At 46.6% G+C, this 26,098-nt stretch overlaps 1 protein-coding gene across 1 annotated transcript in view; it reads right to left on the reverse strand.

Annotated features, from left to right (window-relative positions):
* Nucleotides 1–15,536: 15,536 nt before the first annotated feature.
* The window catches only part of GLG1 (golgi glycoprotein 1), a 121,313-nt gene continuing 110,751 nt past the window's right edge, over nt 15,537–26,098 (reverse strand). Inside the window, exons 21-27 of the mRNA XM_090261238.1 lie at nt 25,789–25,931; nt 25,495–25,596; nt 24,459–24,566; nt 22,534–22,654; nt 21,818–21,924; nt 19,455–19,618; nt 15,537–16,348 (exon numbers count right to left, since the gene is read on the reverse strand). Coding sequence (XP_090117364.1) covers nt 16,258–16,348; nt 19,455–19,618; nt 21,818–21,924; nt 22,534–22,654; nt 24,459–24,566; nt 25,495–25,596; nt 25,789–25,931 — 836 coding nt within the window. The 3' untranslated portion in view covers nt 15,537–16,257. The remainder of the gene's footprint in view (nt 16,349–19,454; nt 19,619–21,817; nt 21,925–22,533; nt 22,655–24,458; nt 24,567–25,494; nt 25,597–25,788; nt 25,932–26,098) is intronic.

The raw sequence follows: 26,098 nt of genomic DNA on the forward strand, positions 1-26,098 counted from the left end.
CCCCGTAAATGCTACTTTGAATGGATAGCATCTAAGGGTATATAGAGCTGTCACTGAGTGTTGGGCCACACTCAGGTTCTCATTCTTCGGATTCAAGCCCATGTCACCACACAAGCCAATTTTGTTTTATCGATGGCCTCTTGTGGCCAGGCACTCTTGGGTGATGGGATCCAGCAGTGCACAAGAAACATGGCTTCTGCCTTTAAGGAGTAGCAATGAAGTTCCAGGGACCCCTGTGCCACAGGCCAGCCCACAATGTGCATACATTATACACCACACACTAGTCAGTTAACTCACACATGACAGCCCACAAGAGGTCTGGCTGGCCGAGAACAAACTCTGCCTCTTGTCATTCTGTTTCATGAAAAATTCAAGGCATTCTGGGCTTCTGTTTTAGATAGTTTAATATTTTAGCTAAAGTCTTAAAGTTCGGGGTCACCTGTCTGCCCCCTCAAAAGAGGCGATCAACTTACAAATCTAAGGTATGGTCTGGCGAAGCCTTTCCTGTTGTCCAAATGTGTTTCTTCCCAGAGAAAAACACAAGTTTTCTTGATGAGTCGGTTATCTGGCCCGTCCCATTTCTGTGCATAGGAATTTGGGAGAAACCTAGTTGTCTGTAGGAAATGGTAGATGAAATGAAGTGATGTTTAATGTGTTGATCACATTCTGTCTACACACTAAGTTGTGAACAAGCTGTATAGATTTCTGCCTGCTGCTTCCTCACCTGTCACCATTTTTGACCTCCACTTTAAAATGCTAATTCCTAAAGCTTCTTTTATTGTCAATGTTGACTTGTTATTTTGTAGGTTCTCATAACCACCAGTGCATTATTTTAAGAGCACTGAGCATGTTGGCTCTTCTTTTCCATAAAATGTCAGTTATTCCTTGTGAGAGTCTAGCCTTCTTAGAGCAAAGCATCCCTTGAAGAATTACACATTTCTCATGGGCCATTTTTCTCATGATATTTAGATGCAGCTATTTTTATCCTTTGCAAACCTTCTGCCTTCTCCTTTTTCTGTCCTCAAGGAGGTGCGAAGGGCATCTGTTTCAAAAGGTCTAAGCCAGGAACTCCTTCGCACACCAAGAACTAGAGCTCGAAGCACATCTTTTTTCCTTGCCTTACACTTGAGAATGTCACATGGTGGACAGAGTAGGGAAGGCCAAAAAAGAAACTCCATTTCAGTCAGAGGGTTCCCGTCACCCTGCTCAGCCTCTCCTTCCCCAGAACAGGTGGGTGTGGGGGAGAAAGCTGCCGCAGCCTGTCTCAGTGGAGGGTGTTATAGCAGCACAGTTCACACGTGACTCCCTGGCCAACTCTTGGGAGGTATCAAAGTGCCACTGTAATTATTGTAAAGTGCTATAGCTCATTATTTGCATTTGTTAATGTGCAGTTCTGTTCAGCCCCTTTCTGTCCCTGTGTAGCGAGGCACTTAAGTAAATGGGATCTTTCTCAAGAGAAAGGCACACAGGGTGACCGAGCACTTCTGCCCTCCACAAACACGGTATTAACATTGTGCACTGGATTTCTATCAAGCCAGATTTCAATTAGATTTTCTTTTCATGTCACTAGGTTTGTGAATGAATAAACGGACATTTTAAGTACTCATCATTTTTGCTTATGAAGTATTCTTTATCTGTAGTAACTCGGTGTATGTATTTGCATTCACAAAAGATAACATGATACATAAAATTGTACCTGTTAGCAAGTTTTTTTAAAACAGAATGTGGAGACCTAGGTAAAGTAGATACAGGCATTACGCAGTGGTGGCCTGGCTGGAGAGAGAAAGCCACTGTTCCTTCCTCTTAATTTACTACTGCCACCACTGGATTGATGTCCTGTCATGCCAGAGGAGCAGCCTTGCACATCTTATGTCTCAAACCTTTTGAATGTTAAAACAGGGCAAAATAACCTTTGGAATGGGTCTAAAGCACCCTTGTTTTCCAAATAATTGTTTGCAAACATAAGAAAGCAGTTATGACTACTGGACTGCAAATCTAAAACATTATTTATAATTAAGATCACTATGTTGTATTATCTGCACCAGTAGAAGTGCCTTCCTTCTATTGATGTAGTTGTTCCCCTCCCCCCTCTCATAAATACCCATTGCCTTTGTTTGCTTAACAGAAAACTGTTAGAGCTTCTGCTTGAATGAATTATACTTTTTGATCTTAAATGTTTGTTGCATCTCATTTTGAAGTGCCTTTTTTTATTTTTAAGTTATTACGTGGATTGGAAAAAGTAGAGCACAAAAGCCTGTTTGCCTATCTGTGAAATGGGGCTAAGGCTCCAGTGGCCTCAAGTGATCAGGATTCATTTATGCCTTCGGCCGTACTAACTGACCAGTAGGTGGCGCTGTGACACATGAATTGAGGTTTCCTGGGTTCACAGGGCCGCTCCTATGGAGTGAGCTAGGGCAGGATTAATTAGAAACCTATTTTAAGCTGATAAAATTTCCCCTGGGAGGTGATAACCCATGTGGCCCCTGTGACAAGGGAAGGACTGAGAAGAAGCTCCTTTGGTGAGGCCTTGAAAAGAGGGATGTGACCTTTCCCTTCCACTGTCCTTCCCATGAGAGGTTCTGTGGAGCTAGGGATCCTCAGACACTTGAATCTGGGGCATCGTTGGGGGCAAGCCCTTCAGAGTCCAAGATGAAGGGATTTGTCGCGGTTGGTCAAGAGCACGACTTCGGAGCTGACCTGGTCTGATCTGAATGTCAGCATTGCCTGTTACTTGGTGTATGACCCTGGGAGATTATCTTTGCTGACCTTCCAATAGACACTATATACGAGTGAACCAGTAGGGTGTGTGTGTGTGCATGTGTGTGTGTGAAGACAGAGGTTTATTTTAAAAATTTAAACCTGAACTTCCGGTCAAGACGGTGGAGTAGAAAATAATGGGAATACTGAAACTGTAAAAATAAATGTTAAGCTTCCCTTAAAAAAAGAAGAGTTAATACAGAAAAAATGTTTACTCACGTGACTGTGGGGCTGGCAGATCTGAAATGTGCAGGTCAGTCAGCAGGCTGGAAACCCAGGGAAGAGCTGACGTTGTGGTCTCACGTTTGAAAGCAGTATGGAGGCCGAATTCCTTCCTCTGGAGGATTTTCATCTTTTTCCTTAAGGCCTTCAACTGAATGGATGAGGTCCACTGGCATGAGGAAGATAATCTGCTTTATTCAGTCTACGGATTTAAATGTTAATCACATCTAGAAAACACCTTTACAACAATATCTAGACTGGTGCTTGATCAAACAGCTGGGCATCATAGCTTCGTCAAGTTGAAACATAAAATAATCACAGCTTCTATGTACTTGCTTATAAATGAGCAATGATACTTTTTTTTTCTTTTGCAAGATTTAAATAAGGTATATAAAATACTTGGCCCATTGCAAAATTTTTCAATGCACACAGCGGTTTTTTTTTTTTTTTTTTTCTCTTATGAGGAGAGCTGCTTGGCCTGGGACTTGAGGTCTACTGATCGTGGGAGATATTGGGAGATGAGCAAAACTGACTGACCAAGGAGGCTGAGAGACACGCAGCCCGAGGAGCAAAGGACTTGTGCCTCGACTATTAGCCAGATGCTTGTAACAGGATGTGGGCTGGAGTCCCCAAGTATCACTGGGGCTGATGTCTTTTACTTGAGCTCATTTTGACTTGTTTACTATCTACTTGGGCTTGGTGTGAACTTACTCTGGGGAGTTCAGTGCAATCATCTGAGCTCAGTGAGCTACCTTTCCGTGCACAGGGCATGCACCTGAGTGGGTGATCTGTGAGCAGCGCTGGCCCAGGCCTCGGTGACCTTGGTTGACTTGGCCTCTGGGCTTCCCAGCTCTTTCAGGGCTCTGCATGGAGCAGGATGTTTGCGCTTCATGCCCTCCTTGGGCCAGCCGGCCCCTCTCTACTGCGTGGCCAGTTTGGACCCCCAACCTCTGCTCCCACAGGTTGCAAGTGGGAACCTAACAGCAGCTTCCCAGAGAGACTGTGTCCCATCTCCCCAGAGAGTGTGTGCACATGGGGGAGCCATGTCAGCATCTCACCCAGTGACATGTTCCCCTTCTCTTGGTGGCTCTTTAAAACTGAAGCTCAGCAGAATCATGGGAGGGAGAGTCTCAGTGGCAACAACCATGGAGAACTGGAGCGTGAAAAAGCAAGTTTCCATTCTCCTCTCCAATCTGCTAAGTGAGCCCTGACCAGTGTGACTCAGTTGGTTGAGTGTCGTTCCATAAAGCGAAAGGTCACTGGTTCAATTCCAGGTCAGGGCACATGCCTGAGTTGCAGATTCAGTCCCCTGTCAGGGTGTGTACAGAGGGCAACCCATCAATGTTTCTCTCTTGCATCGATGTTTCTCGCCCTCTCTTTCTCCCTCCCTTCCCCTCTCTCTAAAATAAATAAATAAAATCTTAAAAAAGAACTCAAGTGATTTCATGTTTGTAAATCTCCCAGAAGAATCAATATTAAATCCTCCCACCCATACACCTGAGGCTTTTCCATCAGGAGCTGGGCAGCCGAGATTGCAGGAGAGAGGGCAGGAGGGTGTTTTATATCCACAGATACCAGACAACACTATAGTAAAAATAACAGTAAGCAGGTGTCAGGCTAAGTCTGCTACGTTTTTTACATGGAGTCTCTCATTTAAGTCTCATAATCACCTTCTTAGGTAGGCACTACCGTTCCCATTTTATAGAAGATAAAATCGAGGCTCAGAGAAGTTAAAGAATTTGGTTAACTTCTTACAGCTTAGAAAAGTAGCAGAGGCAAGATTCAAACCCAGGAGAGCCTAAGCTCTTCAATGCTCTATTCTGGTCCCTGGGGAGGTGGCTAAGAGAAGGTGAATGGTTGGAGGCTGGATGAGCAAGAGGGAGCTAATGTAATAGACCCTGAGAATGAGCTGGGCCTAGGGAAATGAGGTTGTCATGAGGAGGGAGGGGGGTTAGACCTGAAAAGACAGGACATGATAGTCAGGAGCAAGGTTCTGGGGCTAGGATTCTGGAAATGAAAGAGATGATGTCTGTCTTCCAGCAGCTGAGGGTTTACTGTGAGGACAAACAGAAACCACGTGTGGATGAACAGAACTACGTCAGTAGTAATGACAACATCACATGTATGAGATTTGCTGTTCCAGTTATCTACTGCTGCACAAAGCCACTCCAAACACACAGGTTTAAAATACCCATCATCTGTTTTGCCTATGAATCTGCAGTTTGGGCGGGGCCTGGAGGCAGGGTGGTAGCTTGTTTCTGCTCTGCGAGGTATCAGCAGGGGAGGCTTGAAGGTTGGGGGCTGGAACCATCTGAGGGTCTGTTCACTTACATGCCTAGCAGTTGAAGCTGGTGGTCAACAGAACACCTGCACGTCGTCCTTTCTCTGCCGCTGCTTGGCCTCCTCCCAGCACAGTGGCTGGGTGACATCATTAGTCATTGGGGAATGTAAATTAAAACCACAATGATATGCCACTACAGACTTGGTAGAATGTCTAAAATAAAAAAGACTGACTGTACCCAGTGTTGTCGAAGATACTCATATAACTACTTTGGATAATGGCTTGGCAATTTCTTAGGAAGTTAAACACACAACATATGACCCAGCCGTGCAACTCCCATGTATTTACCCAAGAGAAATGAAAGCACATGTCTGTTACAAAGACTTACATGTGAATGTTCACAGCAGCTTTATTGAACTAGCCCAAAATGAGAAACAACTCAAATGTCCATCAACAGGTGAACGAATAAGTCAATTATGGTAAAGCCATACAAAGAAATACAAGTCAGCAACAAAAATGAATTAGCTATTATACATGCAACAACATGGATGGCTCTCGAAATTATTATGCTGAAGTCAGATAAAAATGTATGTGCAGTACTGTTCACTTTATATAGAAGTCTATAGAATGCAAACTCACCCCTAGTGGCAGAAAGTACACCAGGGTTGCCTGGAGATGCTGAGGGTGGGGTGGAGGGAGGAACGCCAAAGGGATATAGGGACACTTTTGGAGTTGATTGATATGTTCAATATTTTGATAGTGATGATGGTTTCACAGGGGTACACATATCAGAATTTACGAAGTTGGACACTTCCAGTATGTGCATCAATTATATCTCAGTTGTAAAAAAAAGCAAATCCTACGATGGGAAAGAAAGAAGTCACGTGGGATGAGGTGTGTGGTGGTGGCCATCTTGGAAAATACAACCTACCTCATTCACCAAGTGTTTCCAATGTGCCAGGTACTGTGTGTGCTGAGTGCTTCACAAGACTGTCACCGAGTCACCCAACAACCCAACCTGAGGGGGAGATGAGCAGGTGGCTAGTTCTCTATTTTTATCTTGACTGTCATCATGGAGCCCTGGGCCGGAGGGAGTTGCAGGGCTCTGGTGACCAGGACCTCCGGGCTTTTCTACCTGAGCTGCAAGAGAAACAGCTGCCCGCTTCTTGGGACCCATAATGAGACAGAGCTGCCTTTCAGGGAGTGGCATGGAGAGGCGGTGAGGTGGAGGCTCTGTGAGCGGAGGTCACCCGTCTTCAGCAGGGTGGGACACCCTTCTTCTATATTAGTCCCTTTGGACAGCAGGCGCCTGCCCAGCACCCTTTGGTAATTGAATCAGCTTTCCTCTGGGAACCACCCTGTTGAGAGTTGAAATCCTCAAAGATTAGTGGACATTGCCTTCCCTTTACCAGCCCCCCGCCACTTAAGCTTCTAGAGGGGCACAAGGGACCCAGTTCTGACCAGCCTGCTGCCCACAGTGATTAGTTTGAGCAAACACATTATCCAGGCTTAGGTCAACCAGCCTCAGCCTTGGTCCTGTGCTCTAGGTGACAGGAAGGAGACTCTCCCTTTCTTCTGGCAGACTCAAGTCTTGGGTGCCTGGTGGATATTTCTCCATCACACGTGGACAGCCTGCCTGAGAACCACACCAAAACAGGGAGGCAAAACAGAGAGAAGGAAAGGGATGTTTCCGACAGCATCGTTGAGGATCCGGCCATGCCTGAAGCTGGGACCTCCCCAGGACTTCTGTTTCAGGGGCCAAAAAACCGCCTCCTTTGCTCAAATCAGTTGTAGTTGGGTTTTCTGTTCCTTGCAAATAAAGTGGTTCTCTGCCCTTCACCCCAGCACTGACATGTCCCACCCCCCTCCAGAGCCCAGTCTAGGGGCTTTCTGAGACCTGGGTATTGGGGTTGGCCCATGATTGCACTTCATCTGTGTTTGCCTCCAACCCTCCACACCTGAGGGAGGAAGCAGACACCAAGCCTTTGGTTCTGGGGCCTGAGGGGCTCTTTGAGAGGTGCTGCACCCTCTGTGCCAGGGCTGGTACGATGTTAACCCAAGCAAGGCTTCAGACAGGAACCCAACGTCCCGGCCTGGCTGGGCCCTGCTGCTCTAGCTGCTGCTCCTTTGCCTAGGGTGTTACTTCCCTCCCCCAGGTTCTGAGCCTCTTTCTCCCTTTTCATAGGGGTGGGGAGTGCCCAACAGCACATTGTTTTAGCAGTGCATGACAGAGGGGTCTCTTAGGCTTGGAACAATAGTGGAGGCCACGGGCCAGAGCAGCTGGTGCACAGTCCCGTGGACTCCTCACCCCTCTCCCATGAACACAGGCCCGAGTGGTGGGAGAGCACCTAGGAGGGGAGGGCTCTGCAGAAAGCACCGTCCGTCAGGCATTTGGGCTGGATCTGGGGGAAAGGTGGGCCTTGGGAAGGGCAGCAGAGGGATGTGAGGCGGGGCACCGGTCCGAAGTACTGCTGGGGATGGGGGGTACCTGTCTATCCTGTCCAACTAAGCTTTAACAGAAATAGGCGACACTAATTAAGCATTCTGTACTAGACTTCACCTCACGTAATCCTTACGATGATTCTGTGAGGTAGGTCCTACGGTCTCCGCTTTATAGGTGAAACTGGGGCTTAATGGCGCCCACAGTCGCACAGCCAGGGCTGGCAGGGCTGACCTGGAGGGCGGAGGATGGGTGGGAGGACTGCTGTGCCCCAGGAGGGTGCATGACCAGGAGGTGGAAGCTGGACTGCAGGCTGGTGCAGCCCTGTCCAAGGTGAAGGGGCGGCGGCCCGCTCCCCGCTCTCGCTGTGGGAAGGAGACCAGAGAGGCACTGAGACGTCCCCAGCAAATGGTTCCCGCAGGAGCACTTGCGCTGGAGACAGAAGGGCGGTGACAACAGAGATGCCGAGGAGGACGAGGACTGAAGGCCCTGGAGGGGCTGGTGGGACAAGAGAGAGGAGGAGGAGGAGGAGGAGGGGAAGGCCAGGGTGGTGAGGACAGAGGAGGCTTCAAGACAGTAGTGGTCGGGGTGAGTCTGCAGATACCAGGAGAGACGAAGGGGAGGAGATGCCATTAGGCACTGGGTCTTGGTACTGATGTGTGGTTGGGGAGAGGGGCATCTTTTCAAAAAAAATAATAATTTTGCTGATTGCAACAGTAAAACATGAAAGATACAATTAAATAGGAGTAAAAATATTAAAAGGTATAAGACCCCCCATAATCCTAAAACCACACACTGCTACTATTAGTGGTTTCAGATATTTTCTTCAGATTTCAAAATATGAACTAAAAAAGATAAATCCATAGGTATGACCATTCCAACTGATCCAAATCTTTGACAAATGTTAAGTGTTGTTTTGTGTTTTTCTTTCATTTTAGCCATTCAGGTGTGTATGCAGTTTCCCTGATGACTAAAGAGACAGAGATGTTTCATATGTTCGTTGATTTTTTTTGTACGTCCTAGTTAGTGAAGATTCTGTTCAAGTCTTTTGTCCGTTTTCTATTGGTTTGTTGACTTTTTCTTACTGATTTGTTGGAGGTCTTTATATCATCTAAACAGGATTCCTCTGTTCTTATAATTTTAAGTTAATATATATTTTAAAGACATTTCTGTTTCTCTGTACAGATAATATTTATTTATATTTAACCACTACCCTTTCTAAGTGCTGTCATGTATTCCCTCAGGTATTTCCTGATTTTCTTTTAGGGTTCCTTTTGTACAAGTGTGATGATGACAAATTCTCTCAGTTTTTCTTATCTGAGACCATCTTTATTGTAAAGGCTATTTTCATTAGGTAAAAAAATTCTATGTTGGCAGTTTGTTTTTGTTTTTGTTTTTTCTACACCAGAACTTTAAATATATCTTTTCATTGTCTTCTGGCTTCCATCATTCCTGAGACATCAACTATCAGTCTTAGTTTAACTCAGTACAATAATCAACATCAGCAAATGAACGATAAAATATTACTCCATAAATCTTTGCCTTTCACCAATTCTCCCACCAATATTCTTTAGAGCAAAATTTAAAAACTTTTTAGACTGGGATCCAGTCCAGGATCACACATTGCATTTAGTTATCATGTCTCTTTATAGTTTCCTTTACTCCGGAACAGCTCCATGGTCCATCTTTCATGATGGACTGCTGGCCAGTTATGTGATAGAATGTCCCTCAGTCTGGGTTTGTCTGGTGTTTCCTCATTAGATTCAGGCTGTGCATTTGCGGCAGGATCAACACGAAAGTGATGTTGTGTCCCTTTTAATGCATTCTAGCAAAGGCACATGACATCTACTAGTCCCATTACATATGGTTAAGCTGTGTCTGCCAGGTTTTTCCATGGTAAATTATTTTTTTCCCTCTCTGTAGTTAACAATTCAGGGGGATGTATTTTGAGAATATATGAGTACTCTGTTCTCAAAACGCACTCACAAAAACTAAAATAAAACCCCAAACGTTTACCCATGAGTTTTAGCACCTGCTGATGCTTCTTGCCTGAGCAATTATTACTATGGTAGTTGTCAAGTGGTTCCTTGGGCTTAGCCCTTTAGGGCTTTCAACTGAAATCCTGGGGTAATTCACTGGGGTGACTCATTTTGAGAGATCTTGAACTCTGGTCTTTATCCTCTTGGGACTGTGATTCTGTAAAATTCTGGCCTGCTTTGCAGAGGTGTGGGCTTAGCTTTTTAGGTTCCTGTGCTGTAAAATTTCTGACTTTAGTAAATGGTGTGAAACCTGAACCTATTTTTAAGGGCCCTGAAGCCTTCAATTTTGTCAATCCAGGCTGAGAGACTATTAAAACTCTAAAAATTTTCTTGTCCTACCTGAAGCCTTCTGCCCAGGGGGAGACCTGGACCCTCAGCCTTTTGCTGGAACTGGCAAATAAATGCATGTGGCTGCAGACTGTCAGCTGGCCTCTCCTTGGTTCTCCCCTCGCCACAATCTTAACTTCCTGTTGCTTCTGAACTCTCTCAAACCACAAAGCCGACCCATCTTACTAGCTTTTCTCATTGTTCTCACTGGGAGCATTATTCAGCTGCAAACTACTCCATGCTATTCAGAGGGGGAAGCCCTACATTTTCCTTTTGGGGGGGCTGCATGGTATTGCATGAGATGGGTGCCTCTGCTCTAATTATAGTTGTTCAGTTTCTCATTACTATAAAGATTATAATAATATCTTTGTCACACATCACTATAGACAAGTTCAATTATTTTTATAGGATAAATTTGTGAAAACAGAATTGCTACATCAGGAGGTATGGTGAATTATAATTTTCATAGGTACTGTATTGTCAAAGGGCTCTCTAGAAAAGACCTCATACCAGTCTAGCTGAGAGTAAGTGCCTAATAAATGATCACGGAGTAATTTCAAATCCTTTCTGCCTCCTCGGGCGCATCCAGCCTCAGTCTTCTGTGATGAGTGGACAAGGTAACCCACAGATCTGGTGTGTGGTGCAGGACAGTCCTGCCAGGGCCCATGTCTTGTCTCGTGACCAGCAGGAGAGCTGATGAGTCAGCTTCCTTTGAGTCACTGAGAAGGGGCTACCCAAAACTAAGTTTTGGGTATGAATCCCACTTCTTGGCAGACATAGACCTGGCCCAGAATGCCACACCCTATCACGGGCAATTCCAGCTCTGCTGACAAAGGCAACTACCACTGTGCCATGTGGTTTTCAGGCCAGTATATCTTCGGGGGAGGTCCTCATCTGCTCTTTAAGGTGAGTCTAAGGGTGCAGGGTCTGAGAGGGCCCTGGTGGGTAGGACTGCAATGGAGCATGTGGCAGTGGCCTTGGGAAGAAAGGTGTAGAAGGAGGAGCCCCCTTGGAGGAAGTTTTGGTTGGTAGTGATGGGGGAAAAAGAGAAGGAAGGTCCAGAAGAATGGACTGCTGCAGGGCAGGAGCTCAAGCCTCTTGATGGAGGAACTGACCAGAAGCATTGGACAGATAGACCCAGACACTTTAAATCTAGACTTTCACGCCCAGGAAGGAAAGTCTAATGAAAAACATGAAATCAGCCCTGGCTGTCATGGGTCAGTGGACTGAGCACTGGCCTACAAATCCAAATGTCACCAGTTTGATTCCCAGTCAGGGCACATATTGCAGGCCAGGTCCCCAATTGGGGGTGTCCAATCACTGTTTCTCTCTTCCTAACCTCCCTTTCTCTTTCTCTAAAAATAAATAAAAATAAAATATTTTAAACATTTCTTTAAAAACAAACATGAAATCGATCCCCTTCTCTTGCTTTGCAGGAGGGATACTGAGGGTCCCCAGGAAGAACGGTACATGTGGCAAGCTTGGGGCTCACAATATGAACAGGCTGGAAGGCTGGCCATGGGGGAAAGCAGGCTCTGGGAGAAGCAAGGGGGAGCCACGCAGGGAGGCAAGAAGAGGCCCGCAGAGGAAGGAAGGGGATGCAGTAGGACTGTGGGTTAGAGAGGCTGCTGGTGGCAGGTGAACCTCCTTCCTCCCTTCATTCCCCACAGTTGAGATGCGATCCCTGGCTCTCCGGGCACACAAGCTGAGTCTGTTCACCCCAGCATCTGGCCTACCTTCCATGCACTTTGTATGGCCCTACGACACCACCCTGAAGCTCTGAGGGTCTCCTGGGCCCTGACAGGACAATCCCAGGGAAGGAGGACTTCACTGAGGGAGCTGGGATCCCATGGTTAGCTGACTGCAGCTGCCTCAGGTGACGGCAGGGATGTCTGTGACCTGCCAAGGCCTGCACCAGATGGGGCCTCAGAGGTTGTGCTGTCCCTGCCCTGGGGCCAAGGTAAGTACAGAGAACCCGGGGGTTGTGCTCTTCCCCCTGGTGCAACCACCTAGAACCTAGACATCCAGATTACCCCCTGGCTACCTGGAAGGTCAAGGCAGGCACTGCTGTGTGGCAAAGCACCCCAGCTCTGCCCCTGCCTTCAGGGGAAGCCTGAGCTTGGGCTTTGGAGCCTGTGCAATGACACTGGAGGACCCAGAGGTCCTAGCACTCACTTTGTCACTCCTACCTTCCGCATTCTCTGGTGGTGAGTGCCTACTGGAAGCTAGGTGGAGAGCATCTGCTCTGTTCCAGGGTTCAGAAGGGTGGGACCAGAGAACTGGAATGAGGCCCATGAAAATAGTTCCCTTGGTATGTAGCCCCAGACACTGACCTGGGATCCCCTAGGTGGCAAGACATGATTTTCCCAGAGTGACCTATTCAACAAGTATTTATAGAGCACTAAGTATGTGCCAGAGCAGATGCGCCTGGAACACAGTGTGAACACGAGAAACTAGGCGGCCAGCTCAGACTGCACCAAGGATCAGAATGAAAGAGGAACTGTGCTGAGACTAACAGGGTAGCAACACAGGGTACACTCAGCTCGGAGAGGAGATAGGCCCTTCCCCTGGGAGATCTGGGAAGTTCCTGCGGACGCTGCAGAGTCTGGGGAAGTGTTCAGGGCACCTGGGGCTAGTCCTGCCTCCGCCTCCAACTTTGTCTGTTGGGTCTTTTACCTTCTCTTGGCCTCCGACTTCCCCTCCCCCCGTTATCACGCCGGGTCTAAACCATCTCTGCCCTTACAGAACTGAAGTCTACTTTTCCATCTGTGAATGGGCACGAACATGGCCTTGGGAGCATAAAGGGAGCCAGAGAAAGCTCTTTGAGAGGAGGCAGTGAGCGACAGAAAGGCGACCATGAAAATGCAGTGTCAGAGGGCTAGGTGGGCCCCCCTCTCCCCCCAGTGGAGCTGGAACAGGCCCTAGCTGCCATTACCTACTGCTACTTGGGGCTGCTGGGTGCAGCTCTGCTGTGTGGCCTGGTCCTGACTGCTCTTTGGAGGAATTGCTGCTGCTGGGCCCACCCTCACCCAAGAGGATCAAGGAGCAGCGCCTGGTTCCAGGATGCAGGCAGGTGAAAGCGCACTCCTGCCAGGGCCCTGGAGTGCGAGTGGTGGACCCCCAGGGGCTTCATCCTCCTCCCAGGAATTGCCCAAGTCCTGGGTGCTCCCTCCTGGCTCTGGCCAGCTTTTCCCTAGTGTGCCTGCTACCCCTCAGCTCCCTCTTCTCTCTTCCAGACTATACAAGTTTCTCGCCAAATACAGGACCAAGGCCAACAGCTGCCAGGGGAGGCCAGTCCAGGGTCTGCAGACTTGGGGTCAGAGTGATGGGGCTGGGGTTTTAAATTTGGTCATACAGGTCCCACAGCCAGTCTGGGTGGTCAGAGGAAAAAGCACATGGCGGCAGCAGACCTTCCCAGTTTGCTGCCAATTTAGCTGCCTGTGAAAGCAAAGTGCCTTCCCTTGTCTGCACCTCATTTCACCCAAGCTGAGTTAGGTGCTCTAAGGTTTTCCCCTTTCTCATTAAAACCCTTTGGTTCTTAGCCCTTTTTGAGAATTAATGCTAAATGTCTCCAAGGACTGAAGGTGACCAAAGATCTTTTACCAGAAAAATCAAACACACGAAATCTGGGGTGGGGCAACTCACTCTGCGACTGCTGAGGCTTCAGCAGGGCAGCTTGTGCTCTGGCAGAGGGGCCAGGTGCGGCTGGACCTGGCGCTCCACTTCTCCCCTGGGCGGTACTCGGGGGAACCAGGACAGAGTGCGTGGACCCTGTGCCTCATTTCCCACCCTTACACCACAGCAGGCGGCCTCTCTAGGACATGCGAGAGCAGCCAGTCCTCGATTGCTTCCATTCAGGGCTCATGGCACTTAAATCCTCTTCCTCCTTTCTTCACCTCTTCACCTCCTCCTGGCCTCCACTCTGCACCCAGGCCCCCCCCGCCTCCTAAGGGACAGCTGCCGAAATGGATGTGAGGAGTTCTAAGAGGAAACCCTGGGTCCCAGGGTACCAATTCACCTTCTCACTGGACATCCCATTACATGGATCCTAGGACGGACATTATGACTTCAACAATCTTTGCTACCGTGCAAATTCATTAAGCTATTCCTTTCTAAACACCCAGATGCAAATTAGCTTTGCCAGGTGGAGGAGGTAGAAGGCTCAGCAAGGGTGTCACAGCGGCCATTGTCCCCAGGACTGGGCAGGGCACAGAAACTAAATGCGGCCTAGCTCTGGCCCTCAACTGGAAGGTGGCCATTAGACTAGGCACCACCCACGTGTCATATCTGTAAGGAGAGGTTCCAGGTAGGTGCTCTTCCCAGGAAGGAGCCTCAGGACACGGCTTAAATATATCAGTAGAGTGAATAATTCTGGACATATCAGCCCGAGAGTCAGAAAAACGCAGATCTGACCTCCATCTTTCCCCTCGAAGTCCTATGGTCCTACTCTGCTCGACTTAACCAAGAACACTGAAAACCTGACAGCAAGTTTTGTGAGCATCAGCGACAAGTTCACAATCATTGCTCGCAGCTCTGTAGATGTCTACCAGGAGAGCAGGTGGTTGGAGAGTCTCCTAGTCACCACAGAGAAGATTTAACAAGTAAAAACCTGCAAACTCTTTATTAAATTTTCCCATTTCATCTGTACAGAAAAAAAAATGCACATTATGTTCAGAATCTCAGAAACATCTCAAAATTACACAGCATGAACATGTAAAAACAAGGAACTGCTGGGTTTTATACACAGAAAGGAAAATCATTTACAAAAGAGGCTTAATTTTACTTTTTTTTCTTTCTTAAAAAAATGTTGAAGGCCTAAGATCTCACAGAGCATCTGCTGCACAGACTGTTTTCCTGCTGGGGCTGACCTGGGAACACTGTGCTGGGAGAAGCCGCTCCCTCCAGTGCACAGCAGTCTGACCGGGGGGACCTGTTCAAACCACCCTGGCATGTCTGGCATAGGGCTTGCTGGGCTCTGGGCCAGTTCTATGTTGGGGAGGGTGGGAGGCAAAAACAGAATATAGAGGCACTATCTGAATTTTCTCCTTGCCCAGGGAGATTTCTCCACTGCACGTATCCTAGTATTCCTACCTGTGTGTGGCGGTGAATCTTGGGAAAGGGGAAGAAGAGGAAACCATCACTAGGGTCCTGTCACCACCAGCCCTAGCACACCATCCCCTTTGTGCTCCAGATACCAACAGTCCTGGGTCTCCACAGTGACCTCACTAAATGGGTTGGGGGAGCCTGTCACTCTGAAGAGTCAGTCTGAGCTTGCTAATGAGTTCTCTGCAGTCTGAGGTCTGGGCAGGAAAGGGGACTGGCTTCAAACCGGATTGCCCTATTGTGATTCTTGATTCCCCTAGTGGAGAGGAGGAGAGCCAAGAGCAGTGCAGTCAGAGGTGGCCAACCAAAGACAACTGAGAGAGAGAGAGAGAGAGAGAGAGAGAGAGAGAGAGAGAGAGAGAGAGAGAGAGAGAGAGAGAGAGAAGTGGGGAGGTGAGGAGTGCCCTAAAGGCCCAGGAGAAACTCAGGGCACCGGGTGCTGCGTTTTATAAAACTACTTTGGTGCTGACCAAATGATGAGAAATAAAAGGGATCTTTGAGGTTTTCAAATTTGATCTTTGAGGTTTTCCCAATTTACAAGAATCTGAAAGACAAGTAAACATACTAAAATGCATGTAATTCAAAAGCCATTCTTCTTTTTGTTCTATGACAAAATTAGGTTGAATGTGCCAGGCTGGGCTGGCTGGCTTCCAAAGGTCCCTATTCTAGCTTCCTTCCCCATATCTGCTTACTTAGCATGAGTTCTATGTAAAGAATGTTCTGGGGGTTTTTTTTGGTGAAGGAGGGGAAGAAATGAGAAGTGAAGGCCCTTTCTCAGAGAAACTTGGTCAGCTAAGAAAGGAGGCCCCATGTAGCAATGTGCCCTTCCCTGACGCATCACCATAGAAGGGATCTTTGAGCCACAAGTAGTACCACAACCTGGGGGTGGGGAGGTTGGGCAATAATCTCAGAAGAGAGTGACTTCTCTCTTGGGAAGGTAGAGGAAGTCAGCATACAACTTCCTTTCCGCTTTGTCTGAGAAAATGTAAATGGACACCACAGACCTCTTAACCGCTGGATTCTTCTATTATGTGACCTCAGGAAATGGGAAGAGATGAAATTTCCTAAGTAGTTTTCTGTCACATCTTCTAGGAAAGCAGAACCTCCCTCTCTCTCCACCAGCAGAGCTGCTCTCCGTCCCCCATAAGAGTAAGTGCAGTATGTGAGATTGCTGAAGGCCTGCAATGAATTCAAGTCAACACCTGCTCACTAACTACTAGGACTCCCCTAGCTTCTAAGGATGCACAGGCTCAGAAGGAGCCAACTAGATCCACAGAATTGGGACTGGGAGTGTTGGAAGAAGGCCTCCAGGAAATGCAGAGAACCTGAGTCTTGGCTAGGGCTTCTGTCTCGGTGCATCTTGCTAACAGGCTTCTCTTGGGACAGCAGCAACAGCAGAGGAGGGCCAGGGACGCACCAGAGTGAAGTCTCGCTCCCAGAGCCGGAGACACACCAGCACTGGAAGCAGTTAGTCTTGTTCCTGACATCTTGCCCAGATTTCTGGTTTCCTGTACGCAGTGCCCTGGCTCAGGAGACTGACCTCCTGGTGTCTCCGGAATGTCGTGGAGCGCACTAAGTGTGAGTCCCTGAGACACTGGAGTGAGCTAATAAGGCCAGGGCAGTTACCTGGCTATTGTAATTTTTAGCAACTGCCAGAAGCCTTGGCCCTGGCAAAGAATAAAACCCACCTATTACTTATGTTATTGTTCATGGGCTAGACAACAGAAGGTAAACGCCATGGTCTCCTCCACTAGGGCCATGGTTTCTTCTTGACTAGTTCTTGACTAGCTTATTTACTCACGACTGAATCATGAAGCTGATGACAAGCAGAGGTGTCCTAGAACCTGTTTGTTATACCAAATGCAGAACAGAACAGATACAGGGGCTGCAGGTTCAGATGTTGCCGGCCGTAGACACCACCTGGAGTCTCAAGAACCAGTCATATAAAACTATTCCAAAAAGGGTGGGGAAATGCTTTCTTGCATCGAATTGAAGATACAAGCAGAGTTATCCCTTCTCTTCCGACCATTTCTAAAGATGACAAATGTTTCAAAAATTAAACTCCTTTTCAAACTTCCAGATCTGCTGCAGACAATGAATGAGGATGGCCTCAGTTCAGAAAGAACAGATATCGAGACCCATTAAACGTGTATTGGGAGGGAGACTGCAGAGACGCAATGGTACCCGACCCTCTATATGGTGAACATTAATCCTGTCCTGTAAACCACCTCAGACACTCAGTAGGGGCCTGCATTTAGAGGACATCCCTGCTTCTCATCCCAAGGGGGGAATCCCTGGGGGCAAACTGTTGGGACCAGCTCAATTCAGTCCAAAAGAGGTGGTAATAGGGGGTGTTACTCAGACTTTGAGAGTTTCAAGTTTTAGGAGACTGAAGAATCTCACAACAGTTGCTGAGAATCAGGAAGACTCTAAGAGCAGGACTGAGGGGACCAAGCAGCTGAGCAGCTGCCCTCAGTGACTTGTATCACCCTAGGCAGGGGGGAATACAGAGCTGGCCTTGGGAACCCACTGCCTCCAGGAAGGGTAGCAAGGAGAAATGAAAGAAAAAGAAGAAAACCACAGTATCAAACATACATCAGTCAGGTTAGACAAGGATTAATTTGGATCAGCTGATCCACAAACTGTCCCACTTTGTATTGAACGCGTTCCCGGGAAGACAAGTTGCGTAGGTCCGTGGCACACATGGACAGGGGCAAGGGAGGGCAGGGGAGGAAGGGCGCCATGGTCTGTGTAGACAGTTTTAGGCACATGATTCATAATACTTTGTGGACGTCTAACAGGTTAATAAAATATATATTATATAAATATATCTCCCACTGTACATGCCGCCCTCTTGTGCAGCTACTGTGACTCCATGCCCCAAACTCAAGCCAAGGTGTGCCAGGTAGAACTGCGAGGCCTGCACTTCTCCCTCTGTCCCCTCCAAAGCTGTCATCTCCACACTGGAGGAGTGAGGGAGGGCGGCCAGGAATATTGCTTCCATTAAGCTCAGACTCTGAAAAGACTGATGAATCACCAAAGTACAACATTTAGCCAATGCCTACTGCAGTGGGTGTATGCAGCAAACGAACAGAAAGAAGAAAAAAAAAATGGAGAAAGCCTCCATCTTTGAATGTAATAACTTTCCACACCCTCTCCATGTAGAAGCAGAAAGGAGCCTGTCTGGGAAGGTGGCCTTGAGTCTGCAGAAAGGTCAGGTTGCACTGCCAGGCACACCCCGAGACCATGCTAAAAATCTTTAGAAGCCATTATCTCTGACTTCCATGTTGCCTAAAAAATAAAAAAAAAGAGAATCAATCCCTTGCTCCTCCTTCCTACCCTGAGTCTCTCCCCGACACTCACTGCTTCCTGGCAGGACTTCCGGAGAAACTGCTACCCCAGCAGGGTCAATGCCAGCGTAACGGAGTCCTGCACTAGCCTGGAAGAGGGAGATCGCTGGAATTCCGCTGCCTGGGGTCTCAGGGTCCAGCCTCTCAGCGCAAGTTCAGCATCACAGATTTCTGATCCTCTCCCCAGTCCGTCTGCCTGTGGCCTGTGGAGACTCAGGCTTTACTTCACTGAGGTGAGGAGATCACAGAAATAGCCATGGCCTTGGGTATCTTGACCAGCAGTGGCTCTATTAGGGTGGAAACTGGAAGGCATAGCTGTTTCAGCAGAAGAAAACAGGACCCAAAGCAGGCTGGTTAGTGGTTCCCCACCATTCGGTGAAGTCCATGGCCCTGACATGGCCCCAAGGTGCTTTTGAGAAATGAGTAAGACATCCCAGTTAGAGCACACTGGGTGGTGTTTCCCAGCTAACGTCCTGTCTTCATTTTACACAGTCACACTGAAGAAATAACCCCACTGCCCAAGTCAAGCCTGGAGGAGATGTGTTACTATATACATCTTTTCTTTCTTTAAAAATTTCTTTCTTTTTTTTTTTTTTTTAAATCATTTGAGTTGCAGGTCAGGTGAGTTGGTTCTGGGAGTACCAGTAGTTCCATTGGTATGAGAAACTTGTCTACAAGCAGGTAAACCCAAGTTTGCCAACAAAGGTGATAATGAAAGCGGCCGGCTGCCAATGCTGCACAAATGGTCGAAAGGAGAGGGACACCAAGAGACGGGCGAAGTCTGAGATGGGACAACGCAGTGGGTACCTGCTGCTGCTCTAACATGGGTGTCGGAGGCACCTCTGAGAAGGCGAGGTGAGTGGGTACGCTATACAGGAGGCTGTACAAACTGGGCACTGGACAGGTAGTTCCTTTGGTGGTCAAGGTGGCTCTACCTGTCCTTGAGCTCTCGTGTCACTCGTTTGGTGATACGTCCACACATCAGGCCAATCAGGAACAATATACAGATGCTCCCACTGATCACAGAGAGAATGTAGTTCTTTGACGGGGATGTCATCACTTGCATGGCGAGGTCAGAGAAGCCATCCGCTGGGGCCACCTGGAATGATGTGTAACAGCATCACCCTTTGAGAGAGGACCGAGATGGGGACAGTGCTAGCTCTAATTTGCTCTACCTCAATTCCTAAATTTACATGGAAGAGGGCAAAGGGGGGATAAATGGGGATGGAAAGAGACTTGACTGATGCAGTGTGCCGATGTTTTATTGAGCTGTACACTTGAAACCTGTATGGTTTTGTTAACCAATGCCACCCCAATAAATTCAATTAAAAAAAGGGACTGTTAGGAAAATTAAAAAGAAAAAAAAGATTAGAAAATACAGACAAATCCACACAGGGTAAGTCTCACCACAGCAATCACTACCAACAACAAAATAACAGCCCTCACACCGAGGACTGGACTAGGAGCCAGGCCCGGGCAAAGGGCTCAGCATGTTTTCAATCATTCAGTCCACACACCAATTCTCCTAAGTAGATTTCATTCCCACCATATTACAGATGAAGACCCAGAGGCCCAAGGAATGGGAGGTGGTTTAGTGGCTTGCAAAAGGTCACAGGTTCTTAAGTATTCTGATTTTCTTCATCGTGTTTGTAAAAAATAATTGAAATTGTGTCATATGCTAACTCAGTATCTTGACTTGTTTTCACTCATTGTTATATCCATAAAATTCCCCCACATCAAAAATAATGTGCAAACGACGCATAGGGACTGAATATACTCCGCCACTCCCCCCACCATGGACATTTACAAGGTGACCAGTTTTCATCCTCAGTTTTCATTACTGCTATCTCAATCGCCCCTCTATGGCAGCCTGCTATGGCAGAATCAGAAATGAAAGGTACCCCGGGTGCACATGAACCTGTTCCTTTCAGCCTCACATTAGCCTGGGTCCTGGGCTGCTTCTATGATCACCTCAAACTAGATCAGGAAGCTTCAGATCAATGCAACTTCAGCACCAACATTTATCAACACAAGACAAGCAATAGCGTTACCCTGAAGCAATGCTTGACAGCTCAAAAGTGGAAACCAATGAGGAAAGAGATTAATTTCATGTCTCTGCTGTTTCAACTAACCAAGGACTTCAAAGCTGACTTTGTTCTCTTGGGACAAAGGGTGAAGGGTGCACTTGCAATATGGACAGCTATGGTCTCATATGTCTAAGTATGAAGACTTTCTGTGTGTGGTCTTTCCCACTTGCCTGTTACCCTTGACCTTTAAGAATATGGTGACAGCCCTGGCTGGTGTGGCTCAATGGATTGAGCACCGGCCTGTGAACTGAAAACTCACTGGTTCGATTCCCAGCCAGGACACATGCCTGAGTTGCAGACCAGGTTCCTGGTTGGGGGCCTGTGAGAGGCAACTGATCTGTCATGCAACAATGTTTCTCTCCCTTTTGTCTCCCTCTCCTCCTCTACCTCTAAAAAAAAATATGGTGACAGGAGGACCTTGTCGAGAAGGAGTCCTTGTGTTCACTCTCTTGATCCAAGGAATGTATCTATCCCAGCGCAGGGAGATACAAAGAGCTTAGATCTAGAAACCTGACGTTTTCACCTTGGGCAAGTCATAATTTCTGAATTCATAGTTTCCTCCCCATAAGGTATGAAAGTAATCATTTCACTTACCTTGTAGGGTTTCAAGGTGTAAATGAGGTAATATATGCATCAGTGATTTGTAAACCACAAAGCACTGTATACATGAGAAGAACTGTTACCATTCTTCTCAATGAGGCTGAAATTTTGCAGGAAAAAATCTCCCCAGCCCCAGTCCGCCCGGGTACCACACACTTTCCCTAGTGTCCTGATGTCTCTTTATCCTGTCACTCTCCACGCCCCAGGCCCGCTGAGGGCCATTCTCACATACATCTTCTCCACAGACTGTAAAATTAGGAGAACAAGCTGTACAACAGGAGTGGCTGGATTTCTTTCCTCTTCCATGGGCATGATGTCTAGTGTCTCTTTGCATCCTTCCTTGAGTGACCCACTTTTTCATGGCGGACTAAACGAGCAAATGAGGGCAGGAAATAGTGGCCCTGGTGAAGCCTTGCAGATCCAGCCCAATGCAAAGCAAGGTGGTGGTTCCAGGCTCACAGACAGCCAGGGGGGCTTAAACAAACAGACAGATTTCTCAACTACACTTGCTGCCAGCCTCACAGTAAGGACAAGGAAACCAGTGGAGCATCTTGAAGAGATGGGGAAACTGGTAGAAGAGTCGGCCACTTCAGGAGTCCCTTGGTCCTTACCTTTGCTGCGTAACTCCACATTTCAATACGGTCATTGAGGCGTTTTTTGCACTCGGGTTGTAACCTCACCCGCTTATCCTCCAGGGCCTCCATGAGGCAGGACATTTCTGTGTAAGGAAAGGAATGAGAAAAGTCTGAAACCACACAGAACAGAGAGATTTCAACACGGCTGGGAGAAGGGTACCTAACCACCACAGACTTCGCGCCCATTGGATGAGCAAAGTCACATCCGTTCTGGGAAAGCTGACCCATGACCTAAAATGGAGCACACTGATACTTCACTTCCAAGGCAGACCGTCCAGTCTCTCCTAAACTCTCTCTCATTCTTTACTGGGCACACACGGCACAGAAGTAACTTTACACCTGCCCAGCTTCTACCTCACATGGAACCCGTGTATTGAGCCCAATGTGGCCCCTGGGAGAGCTGATGAAGCTGTTCTAGATTGGACAAGATGAGAAAGAGGTTCATGATGATGGCTTAACTCATGATTCCCTGACAACTCAATTTCCATAACTAGATCAGTTCAAATTGCAGGATTATTTCAAAGTTCGTTTTGCCACAAAGGCCCAATCCCAGCATCAACCGGGCTCCCAGAGGACGCTATCTGTGCCTGGGCTGCAGCTACAGAACAGGGTAGCTGCAACTGATGTGTCGGGGGAGTCTCTGCTCCTCCCAAGATAGTTCCGACAGGTTCAGAGCGAACACAACAACTTACGACGCCCTCGGCCCGGGGTGATGGCTGCACAGTGGTGTTTAATGTCCAGGGCGCACGCTGTATGAAGAACTGGATCCACAAAGATGTCTGCTTTGCTTTCCTTCAGCATGTTTAACACCTCCTAGGAAGGGAAGAGCGTTGCAGAGAGAGCTTTTATAGAGAAAATGCATCAGATGCATTCTCTGCAAATACTTTAGGTTCACACACAAAGTCAAGGAAGGAAGGCTGAGGATGAACAGCACAGCCTACTCTGAGACAGGTGGCAATGTGGTGACGACGCACAGAATGCAGATTTTTTTTTGTACATCATTGTTCACAGTAGCATTATTATTACTTTTTTGCGTTTATTTTATTTTTAGAGAGGGGGAAAGGAGAAAGAGAGGGAGAGAAACATCACTGTATGGTTGCCTCTCACTCGCGCCCCCAACTGGGGACCTGATGTGCAACCTTGTAATGTGCCCTGACTGGGGATCGAACCAGCGAGCAAAGAATGCAGATTTTTAACATCAAATTTAATTCAATAAATACACTTGGGGACCTAGTGAATGCAAAGCGGTTTGCTAAGCAAAGCAGGAGATCTTAAGATCAGATTTGGGTTTTTGACATTCTGGTTAGCCTTACTACTAAATACTAAATGTTAGTATTCATATTGGGGTAATACAGTTAGTTACATTAAGAAGTCAGAAAATGTGAAATCTGAAAATCACAGTAATATGCTCTTTGAATATTCCCAAAGGTAAATGTCTGCAAAATGTTTCACTTTACCTCCATTATCCTCAAAAGGAAAAAAAAAAAAGAAATTGACAGGAGTATAATGTTACTGCAAGAGTAATTCTTGAGTTAAAGAAGTTCTGAACAAGAGACATATAAACATAATAGAACTGAAATCAACTCTGCAGATTCTTTAAGTATACTTGATTAAATAACAGGAGATGAAGGCAGGCTAAAAACTATTTCTTAAATAAAAATTAGTCTGCTATCAATAGAAAGACTATAGTCCCTGTAAAACAACAAATATAAGAACAATCGCCTCCACCCGGCAAAAAATAAAATTCAGTTATCGTCCTAAAAGTTATATGAGACCATTTGATGACAGAAGAAAATAGTTAGATTTAGCTTTTAGTGAACTCAGACCAGGAGAAATTGGAAACATATCTAGCACATGAAAATATTTGCACACAGCCTGGCTGGTGTGGTTCTGGACTGAGTGCAGGCCTACGAACCAAAGGGTTGCTGGTTCGATTCCCAGTCAGGACACAACCCTGGGTTGAGAGCCAGGTCCCCAGTTGGGGGCGCACGAAGGTAACCACACATTGATGTTTCTCTCCCTCTCTCTCTTTCCCTCTTTTTCTCTCTCCCTTCCCCTCTCTCTAAAAATAAATAAATAAATAAAATATTTTAAAAAATATTTGCACACAATATTCACTTGACTGAACAAGGACATCACTGAAATACTTTTCAAAAAAAAAAGGTAGAGATTTTTTTTAAAAAGATCAAATATATGACTTCATTTTCAAAATTGCAAGATAATATATGCTTAGCAGTCACATTTTGATAAATTTGTTTTCATGTGATGTTTCTGAAATACTAAGTTTTTAGCTTCACTGACTGTTACGAATGCAATACACTCACTGGTATACGCAACTGACATTCTGCTTTGGTACTTCACTGAGAGGGTCTTTAGACAATGGTCTAGTCATGGAAATGAGACATAGTCACAGACAATCAGTACATGTGAAAGAATATTTAAGTTATAGGCCATTAATGGTCAAGAACCAAACTGAAGTTTGGTAAGAGGAACAGCACAGCATTCTAGGAAGGAAGGCTTAGATTTCACGACTAAAAAGTATGGTCGATAGCATTAAAAGGAAAAGAGAAAGAGGAGAGAAAAGCAAGTGGGGGAAATGGTAATTAATGGTGGTTACCTTTTTGCACATTTCTGTTTTGATTTTGAGCAGGTTAACTTTGAGGCACTCCTCTACTTGACCTGTCTGCTCCTGGGCTGCTGCTTCCTCTGCACACAGACTGGAGATCTATTTGGGACACATAAGAAACAAGGCCATCTGTTCTCACCAGAAACCGTAGTTTCTGAAATGGGTATTCTGTGATCCTCTTACACACCTGCCAGGGCTCTTCTCAGATTCCTGGTGAATTTTACTCCCCTCCCGACTCTAGAATGAGACACCAAGCTCTGTTTTCCTCCACAAGGAATGGCACAGAGTCAAACACTGTCAGTACACACACCTTTATGCTGTCAGCCCTGAGCCTTAAGACAGACTGTCCCAGGACTCGTCAAGGACTGGAATCAAGGACTACTCCCTGATTCCATAGAAGGAAGGTTATAGAGCCAAATAAACTACTAAAAGTAAATGCCTGACATTTACAGAGGGTCAGGATCAACCCAGATGCACAACTTGGAAACACACACACACACACACACACACACACACGGATCCTGAAACAGCTTGCAGCATAGATTAAAAACGTAATCTTCTTTGGACAGCTTTTAGTAAGTTTTTAAGTATTTTTAGCCTTTATCCCCTAAAATTCACATGTTGAACAAGGTTTTCCACATGGCCTTTTCTAGTCTAGGAGGTCAAATGATTTCCTAGAACAGAAGCTTCTTAGCGCTATTACAGGAGCACTTCTATTATATCTTTCTGACAGGTCCTAGGGTGTTCTGGGTTGACCACCAGAATAAGGAGAAGTGAAGAACACACTACGTCAATAGAAATAATAACAGCGTGCTCTTGTTTAATAGAGAAATACAGAGTGACAGGACTAGTGCCACGTCTAACTCAGTGTGACAGAGAACCAGGAGCTTCAGCCAAGGGAGATCTTGGAAGACAGGCCTTTAACTAACCCTGGAGTCAGAATCAGGGAAAGAGAGTAAAGAACTTTTCGCCAATGAAAGCTTCTCTGACTGGCTCTGTTTACAGCCAGTTTCATCCCAAATCCTACCTCATCTGAGCAGTGCAGCTGGAGCTGAGGATCGAGTCGGTAATCTAGAGCAGACTCCTGGATAATAATTCGGATCTGGTCTTCGCAGTCTGAAGAGAGGCGCTACATGTCACAAAGGTAGAATATGTCAGCCTATTAGACAATTTCGGCTTTTTATTTGACCCCTGACTTGGGGAAGGTATAAAAAAGGTCTTGGGAAAGTAGGACCAAACTAAGGTCTTCCAAAGAGAGCCACTGCCAGGAATAGAGGCGACCCCATAAATACGCCTCTGTGGAGTGCCCAGGCCAATTTACCTGGTCAGCATATCTCAGCTTGAGGCAAGAGATGACTTGGCCTTCTAGCTCCGAATCTTCCTTGGCCTTAGTCAGGATACCATGACAGAATTTAGGAATGTCAGCTTTACAGGCTTTCCTTAACACAGGGTTTAAACGGTAATCTAGAGCAGAAAATGGAAAGAATAAAATATTCTAACTGGATTCACAAATTTTTAGAGATCTACTTTCCAAAATGGGGCATATGATATCAATGACGACAAATAAACCACTGATTTGTTTATTCAATAAATGTTTACTGAGCTTTCACTATATTGTTTTTTGTCAGAAA

The sequence above is a fragment of the Furipterus horrens genome, unplaced genomic scaffold (assembly GCF_987537825.1).
Source record: "Furipterus horrens unplaced genomic scaffold, mFurHor1.1.pri manual_scaffold_13, whole genome shotgun sequence".
NCBI lineage: Eukaryota > Metazoa > Chordata > Mammalia > Chiroptera > Furipteridae > Furipterus > Furipterus horrens.